This window comes from Perna viridis, chromosome 5 (assembly GCF_037379345.1).
Source record: "Perna viridis isolate PV_CMFRI_1.1 ecotype Kerala chromosome 5, ASM3737934v1, whole genome shotgun sequence".
In the NCBI taxonomy this organism is placed as follows: domain Eukaryota; kingdom Metazoa; phylum Mollusca; class Bivalvia; order Mytilida; family Mytilidae; genus Perna; species Perna viridis.
Window position 1 is genome coordinate 35,972,186 of NC_142449.1, and position 9,349 is coordinate 35,981,534.

Genomic DNA, 9,349 nt, shown 5'->3' on the forward strand with positions numbered 1-9,349 from the left:
TTGCAATAAATTGGTTACAAATGAATACAATAATCTACTGACAAACGATATTTAAGAAATAAATCACGGAAACTCCATTTTATTATTGTTTTACCACAGGCTGACCATTTATGCCTTATTCAATCACGAGCGACAGCGAAGGGTTAAAATATCGGCATAAATGGCCAGCCCGTGGTAAAACAAAGATAAAATGGAGTTTCCGTGATTTATTTCGATTCTAATGGGACAATTAGGATATTTTGTTACAATTTCGTGACCTATTGCGGTAACCTTATACCCACCATATTTGTCCATATTTGGCTATACACTTTAAACAATGTCAGTTGAAATGGTCGCCAGTGAATCTTTACTTTGCATTTTTTGTAATGAAGGAAAGGGCGAATTAAGTAGAACGGTGTTAGATATGGCAAAAGTTGTTTGCATTATAAGGTCACAGTGTTCACACATGGACAGGTACAATGTTTCATTCATTGACAATTGCTATTGTTTGTTTTCATACAATTTATGACGGCGTACGTGGTGTGTGCTACCGTGTATGTGATTTTTACGGAATATAATAAACTTTTCTAAAAGATAACGTTTAACATTTTTATTAAATATGAATTTGATGTTCATTCACGCAACTGAAATGAATGAAAACAGTTGATACAAATCGGAATGTTACATGTGCTCGTTCACATGATTAAGGTGGGCAGTAATTTACACACAAGCCACGCCCAATAAGTCGCGTGCAGCTCATATGCAATCAAAAATCAACAACAGTTATGGTCTCAAAGACTTTTAAGGACGCCATATTAGAATAAATTGATAATATTTGGCACAACAAATAAGGTTAACAAAATCGTACACTATGCAGATAATTATCATTAATTAAAAGTTCAATGGAAATTCAGTAGAATAAACACATTTATTGTCGATATAATTATTAACAAATGACTCTTTCTTTACATTTAGTCTATAAGTCAGGCTGAAAAATACTATGTACAACCTGTAAAAATTCAGCATGACCATTGCGTGATTGTGTAAAGTTGGCTGTGCAGACTGAAAATATTTAATAAATACCATTGAATAACAACATTTCAGTCAAAATATTTAGTATAAAAATGCACAGAAGTACAAATTGGAGTATAGTCTAATATGACGTTATTCCGCCAGGTTACTGACAGATAGATGACCATTTTGTATAATATCCACAAATAACACTATGTCCATAATAACATATATTTTGAGGTTGACATGATTGTGTAGATATCTAGAAATAATACATGGCGGTAAAAAGTTACAAAAAGAAAAAGGTAACCCTCTAAATAATAATTGAAAAAATGAAGTTGATCAAAACACATAATTAAGCAATAAGTCAAAAATCAATACAATATAGGGAAGAGTGTAGTGTAATAAAACTTTGATTATCTTCCTTAAGTTATTTCTTATTCTGTAGGAAAAATAACAAAAATCAATAAATTTATCAAAACAAAAAAGGCCAGTATGTAGGATACCAAGATTCTCGTTATCTACCACAAGTCATAAAAAGGTAGTAAAAAGACTAATATAATTTACTTTGCAAAGACACTCACAGAATAATAATGCCATACTATTCAGACGGGGTTACCTAGTTATTAATGAATGAACAAGGTGCATGATAAATCATCAAAATAGCTATATGTAAACAAAAACTACTGAAGCAATCATGAAATATAAACCTTAAATATAATAAAACTTTACATTATGGTCTGTCTCAAAAGGATGGAAAAGTAATCATCAAATTAAATCTGACTGCATTGGTACAATGTTATTGTGGTACACAATCATACATAAAACAGGAAATAGTCAAAGATACAAGTACAATGACTAGTAAATGAGCGCACCCTAAGTCAAAAAGGAGAACAAATCTAAAATTACAAAAGTATAAATACAGTATAACTATATAAAAACACAAATCAATGAAACCAATTACAAGGTTATATAAACTTTTATGAATAAAAAAATGTAAACTGCACAGACGGCATAACTTAAGAACAGCTTTGAGAAGTCGATCTTTTAAGCGCTTTAACTTGTTATTTAAAAAGTTTCTACTCTCATTATTTAACTTAGTGTCATGAACAAAATTAAACGGGTCAGCCTTTAACAAAGTTGTCTCTTGAAAAAATCTGATGTCAGTCCTTTCATTCAATTGTCCAAGATAGTTTAACTTTGACATGACTCTGTAAGTGTGAAACGAACCCTGGCAAGAAACATTGGATTCTTCATATGATATACTGTTACACAGCTCGTGAAACAGACTGATTTTACCACCAACTTCAAAATGAAGATAACGAAAATACAAGATGACCAACTTTCTCTGGATCTCGATCAAAGCTTGTCTAACAACAGAAAATATTATCATCATTTCGTTCCATTCCTGTATCAATTTACTGTTTACCTTTTTCGATTTTTTTCGAAGCTTGGAAATTCGTTCAAACTTGTGCTTAATACTAAAACTTTCGGATGATAACCAAGGAAACCACGCTTCATTATACACGTTGATTAGAATTAGTGACCTATAGATCGAAAGATGTGAAAATCGCATTTTGAACACCCTTTTTGGAAGTAAAGAAGGACCTTCTTTTTCTAATAGTGTCCGTAAGCAGTTGTAGATCTTGTGAATTTGCAAGTAAGGGAACCTGTGGTAAAACACTAATTTACATGTCCAGTCAGTGAAAGTGTTTGGAGAAGCACACTTCGCTGAAATTGCCACGTGGAGATTATAATTTGGTAATAATGGTTTTATACCTAAATCATGAAACCAGTTAGTAATCGTTTTCTGTTTGAATAAAAGTGTTAAGTAATAAAGTGAAATATTGTGTACATTGCTACACTTTAGTACTTCAAACCCAAACAGTGTTCTGCATTTTTTCAAAAACACTTTAAATCCCTTTGCTGCTGATACATGTAGCAAGCCAAGAGACTTAACTTTCTCCGGACAAAGTCTGTGCTTCAGAATGTTTATTTTTCTTCCGTCAGCTCGATTAAACATCTTGTCAAGGATAAGTACTGAGGATTCATCAAAGTCAATCATTGGAATTTCCTGAACACGAATATCCTCTCTTTTGTTTTCTCTGTGGTAGCGCAAAACTTGACTGTGTTCTTGTTTAAAATAATAAAATGGAGCTTGACCCTCCATTAGATACGGAGAATGCTCTATAACAATGTCTAAAGCAGTTTCATTCTTTAATGATTTTTTAAAAATGTCCACACCAATAACAAACAGAATTTTTAATGCATTTACATTGCCACCCATGGCTGCTCGATGCAACACATTATAACCATCTTTGTCAAAACACTGATCCAGAAAAGACGCTTTAAATTTCAGTAGCAAACCAATAATATCTATATTTCTATGAATGTTTCTGTCATTCCATATAATTTCATGCATCGGGCTTGGTTTTCCGTTGTTACATTCAATGCAGTTCTTTTCGTGGATAAATAAATCCAATAAATACGGTCCCTTGTAAAATTTAAGCATTTCATTAAATCTAGATGATGATGCTAATATTTCATCGATGTTTACCTTAGCATATATTCGTAGCATTAAAACGGGATAAAGCCTTGATTTCTTGACAGAAATATCAAAAAGCCTTTCAAAATTAAACGCGCATGTATTCATGCTATCTTTTGAAAAGCAATACTGCAGTAAAACTAATATACACATTTCATGGGGTGACAACAAATCAGTAATATTTTTCGAGCATTGGGAAGTAAATATTATATCCAAGGAACAGCCTGAAGGAAGGTTGATTGGATCATTTTTGTGCCATTCTTTCATGTATATAAAGGCTATTTCAATTGGAACTGTACCATTTACATTTTTCTTGAGTGTTGCTTTGTGGAAGTCTGTTTTTGACAATCTTTTAATAGCATCCAGTAGAACGTAATATACCCCTGATCTACATGCATAGTGAAGAAAATTTTCTCCATACTTGTCAGCGTGTCGTAAGTTGTGCCCAGCAATATCAAGATAATTGACAAATAATGACAAGTACCAACTCCTGTGTTTTTCTGAAGGTAAATGGTTAAGTATTCCGTATTGTAAAATACTACGGTTCTCATTGTCGTAAACTTCAGGTATTTCTATTTTACTCCCGTTATAATGTACGTCTAAAATAAAAAACGCATACGATTCACATGAAGCACATGAATGATACGGAGTTGATCCATTTAGACTTCTCTTTAAAAGTAAGTTCGCTGGAGATATTAATCCTTTCAAAGTAGCCATTATGAGAACCATGCTTTTAGAACAAAATGCATAGTGGAGTGGCGTTAATTTGAATTTGTCCAACTTCGACCAATTAAGAGAACTAATGTTTTTATCAACATATCGGTACATTTCAATTGTTTTTAAGTTTGCGGCAATGAAGTGTTCAAGAGATGCTCCTTCAATACACGTTTCTGAAGATACATGTTGAGAATCGGACCCCTTTAAAGGGTTCGTGTTCATTTTGATTTCTTTAGCGCATCTAGTCGATGAATTGGCTCCGTGTTCGTAAAGGTATCGAAATATTTCCAAGTTTTGCTTTATCGCTGCTGTCATCAACGGAGTTCGTCCATATAAATTAGCACAATTCAAACTATTGTTTGTTGAGTTAAGTAGAGATTTAACAACATTTAAGTGACCATTTTGAACGGCAGCTTCAAGTGCTGATTCACAAGTTATCAAATGCCAATTGTCTTGAACAACTGATCTGTCAACATTCGGTAAAGTTACTTCATTTAAAAAAGGTTTCCATTGTTCAAAATACTTTTCCAAAATAGGCTTTTTATTTCTTATATGTTTGCCCTTTCTATGGTCTTTAATCCAATATGCAGTCCCATTACAAATTGGGCAGTGTTCATCAAAACCATTATATAATAAAAGTTGTACAACTTCATTGTGACCATTTTTTGCTGCATGATGTAGTGACAAGGAGTCGGGTTTTACTTTAAAATACTGCAACAAATATTTCAGAATATGTATATGACCGTGCTCAGATGCTAAATGAAAGGCAGTCAAACCAATGCCAGTTCTACTGTTGATCATTGATTTATTTTTCTTCAGAATCAGTTTAACCACGACAATATGCCCGTTCTGGGATGCAATATGTAACAGATTGTAACCACAATACAAAATGTACTTACAGAGAAATACCTTTTTACGCCTACCTACAAAACTAGCATTGAAGCCGACATTCGGCTGTGTAGTGTTTGTGGTACTTCCTATATCAAGTAATGCACGGAAAGCTTCGGAATTTCCTGCACTTGCTGCAATGAAAGCTGGAGTGGCATTTTTGTCATCGCGTAGATTTTCAGCACCTGCACCAAGAAGCTGGTGCAGTAATTTAATTGTTTGATAAGAATTGACCTCCCTTGCAGCCTGGTGTAAAGGAAACTTTTCTAAGATTTTCGAAGAATTCACAAGTTTCATCCTCTTTATTAATTCCTTCGTTAACATCTTATTGTTTGCCAAGCTAACGTGGTACACGTGTTCAACAATGACGTCCCCAAAAAAATTAGACGAGTTAGCATTATCAAGCAGGTAGGTTCCAATTAGTTTGTGCCCGTTTTCTTTCTTTATGTAGTATTGCAAATGTTTCCGTGATTTATTCGTTAAATAGTCGCCAATAGATTTGTGGAGCAAAGTTACTTCATTTCTCGTTTTACGAACAAAATGTCTCAAGTGATTCCCAATCATATGCAAAATCAGGTATTGCTCGGAATCATTGAAAGGAGTCCGAATTATATTAATCAATTCGGATTCTGGAATGGGTTTATATATAGCGCATAGAACTTCAAGAACAGGTCTAAAAATGTTGAATTTGTTGTAATCGTTTCCAAACACTCTATGGAAAGTTCGATCAAAAACTTCATTTAACGACAACCGTAAATGAGAAGTATTTTCACCATTTTGATAAAGAAACAATTTAGTCAGGAGAAAATTAAAACCTGTTGAATTTAAAGATCTTTGTATTCCTCGATCATCCATTTGCATTTTTGTTGTCAAATAGTTTTTGATGTCATCTTTATTTTGTTGTTCAAACTCATCTAAATTTATAATTTTGATTTTGCTCAGTGCATTGGTTACTTCTTCTATATTTCGAGATGTTATAATGAACTTTAAAAAACTCGGAAAATATTTTAATTTTCGTTTCAACAAATTTGTAATTGCCTCCTGACATTCGTCCAAAGCATCAATAATTATTAACCACCTTTGATGATATTGTGATTTTCTTAGGGGGTTCAAAATTGTCATTTCTAAACATGAGTCTGGGTCTTCAGAGCAAGTAGAATCGAGTTGTAGAAACCTCATTGCATTTTCATCCGAAACTATCATGTTTCCAAGTTCTGGTATTTTACTAACAATCATTTGCGCCAATACTTTTATAAACACAGCTGGTTTGCTAAGAAAAACATGATCAAAACGGCACATGTGATAAGAGAGTATTTGATGTCGAACATCGTGCCAAGGAGACTTTTTATCAGCACACAATATGTTTGAAATCAATGTAGATTTCCCATAGCCCATTTCTGCCGAAAGTAATAGCCCTCTTTCGGTCTGATTTATTTGTGATTGGACAATTTCCGATAGCCATGCTCTTTCTATCATGATATCTTCTCTCAAGTTTTCGATATATGGGATAAAATCGAAAGGAAATCCTATCGGGCCTGATGATATAAGTTTCATGCATTCAGCTGAAATATAAAATGAAGCGTTAAAAGTGAAAACGTTTATCTGTGCAATTACTGTGCATCCAGTAGTACATACAATATAATATGTAGTAAAATTAAAACAACTTGAAATGTGTTACTGTCTATTCTCCGAAAATTTCAGTATTTTCGCATTCCGACAGTTAACGTTAAAATGGTCAAAATTTGTGTATATTACATGCTGTTTTTTTCCATGTATAACTATACGTATAAATGTTCAAAGGAAGGAAGCGTGATATATTGATAAAGCGAAGAACTAAGTTCCAGATGAGCGATTCAGTCCTTATATGTCACCTAACTTAAAGATTGAACTGTTTTATAATAGTCAAATAATTGCTTTCTTACCTCCATTTTGGTTTTCAACAACAAGCTTTTGTGCCATATAATAATAATAAATTGCAGGTATGCCAATAACTATAATCATAAGCATTACTGCAAGATATAACATATTGCAGTTATCGAATCTCTTTATTTCAACCCTCTCTGGAATTTCAGCCAGCATTTTATCGACAACTTGTCTCTCTTCATTTGAAAGATTTGTTCTTTCTGTGTCTGTTACTATATTTTCCGGAAAGGATTTTCTAGATTCGAATAAAGTTTTCACTAAAGCATTGTCTGTTTTTTGCAGCTCTTTAATTATTTCAATTGCCGATTTTGAACTTTCATATATTCTAACAGACGGAAAAGCAAAAAGTTTAAGTAATTCACTCATACATTCATTCTTCTCTACATTATGTAGCATTTCACTGTAATTGTGTCCGAAGTATCTATTACGAATCCTTAGAAGAGACTCTACATTGTGCAAACTAATATCGCAAATCTTTAAGTTTCTGAATAATGACATAAGATTTCCGAAATCTTTCAGAGGTCCAAATCCTTCATGAGTTCTTCCGACAGTAGATGGATCTTTGATGAAACACTTTGCAAGTTCTTCTAGTGAATAATACAAGGTACTTGAGTCAATCAATTTCCATTGGATATTTTCCCACTGTTTAGTATACCTGTGATGATTTTTTAAAACGTGTTTTATTGTAGAACATGTTTGACACCAGTCTTTGAATTTCCGGCCTTGCGTAATGCTACATTGATCCTTACAGTTCGGTTTTCCTGCAACTTTCGTATAAATGTCCCTTTTCACTTCTTCTAATAGATGTTCGACATAATCTTTCAATCCGTCAACTGTTGCTGATAAGGCATAACGCACAGCAATGAAATCAAATATTTCAGGTTTATTTTCTTATTTAATACATTTAGTGACAAGGACATAAAATATCTTTAAAATGCAAATCGATGGCGAGTCATTTAGTACAATTTACTTCCGTCTTGGATACCGACTGTCTAAGACAAGCCATATTTTGTAAATATTATATTTATATCTCATACATATATGTATTTTAACGAACAGAGCCATTGTTGACTATTATTTTTTCACCCATATCGTAGTACAACCATATTTTTTCTCTTATTGAAGAGCTAATTTTCAGTTAGATTTTGCACGGTTGACAAATAATTCCCTGCATGAGTATAAATAACCCAATCGCATGTGGATTAATATCTTGCCACGCAGAACTTTCCACATTTTAACACATTACATTGAAATGATTATAACTTTGCAATAACTCCGTTTTGTGAACAAAAAGAATGTGAATGTGATCATGTATTCTTGCAATATTTTCTTATAACATGAATTTGCACGGTACTTCTTAACAGCAGACGGACTACCAGTAAAGAAAACACAAAATGAACGTCATGACAAATCTATCAGAATTGAGCGAAATCATGAGCTTGATAGTGGCGAGGAATTGCAGCAAAGCAGCGACAATGAATCTTCAGACGCAGCAACAATTCCATCCGATCAAGATGAAAATGTCCATTTTATCCCAAACAACATTCCAAACAATGAGCCTAACTGGCGTGAAAAGCAAGATCCAATCGACATAAAACTTTCATCCAAAATAATGTCACAACCTTGGACCAAATGCAAATGAGTGAGACTACTTTAAACTATTTTTCAAAGATGAAATGATTCAAAAACTTATCAAAAAATACACAACATGGACCTGATCTAAACTAGCGATGAAATAGCAGCTTTTATTGGCACAATATGTAAAAAGCAATGGGATGCAACTTCCTAACATCTATCGTTACTGTTTTTTTAGTCTTCTACATTTGCATATATCCATAGACAAAAATATACCGCTTCTTTTCACATTTCACTCCCTTGAATAACTTGGTATAAGTCCACATATGTGTCAGCAAAAAGGAAATAGTGTCTTAGCGGGTAAAAAGATGAGACAATGTCACAATAAACTTGAATATGAAATACCATCCATATTTATTGCAAATCCGATATTCAGGGAGTAACCCCTCATCAGCAGCATAAGAATCAAATACATGGGAATATCTAAATCCAAAAATTAACTGTATACAAGAAGTACTCAAAACCAAAACTATTGAAATAGGAATCCAAATCCAACACCGAGAGATTCTACCATGTGAAGTACAAGGAACGAAGCCTCGGTGCTTTAGGTATTTTGATATTAGTAATACTGCAAATTTTGATAAATATGATAAGTAAAATCTGATAAATGTGAATCACAACATCATATTTTTATTTTAATCCGAGAGATTA

At 33.1% G+C, this 9,349-nt stretch overlaps 1 protein-coding gene across 1 annotated transcript; it reads right to left on the minus strand.

Moving 5' to 3' along the window:
- Window positions 1–574: 574 nt before the first annotated feature.
- On the minus strand, window positions 575–9,047 carry LOC148617261 (uncharacterized). Its single transcript, XM_088584796.1, has 2 exons — window positions 7,063–9,047; window positions 575–6,702 (listed from the first exon to the last, which is right to left on the minus strand). The coding sequence occupies exons 1-2, from the start codon at window positions 7,559–7,561 to the stop codon at window positions 1,790–1,792; spliced, it is 5,412 nt and encodes a 1,803-aa protein (XP_088440922.1). The 5' UTR covers window positions 7,562–9,047; the 3' UTR covers window positions 575–1,789.
- Between the last annotated feature and the right edge of the window lie 302 nt (window positions 9,048–9,349).

Coding starts and splice junctions, on each gene's coding strand:
- LOC148617261 (XM_088584796.1), bottom strand. CDS start 7,561: ATGTCATTATTCAGAAACTTAAAGATTTGCGATATTAGTTTGCACAAT. Junction 6,703..7,062: donor TGTTGAAAACCAAAATGGAG/GTAAGAAAGCAA, acceptor TTTATATTTCAG/CTGAATGCATGAAACTTATA.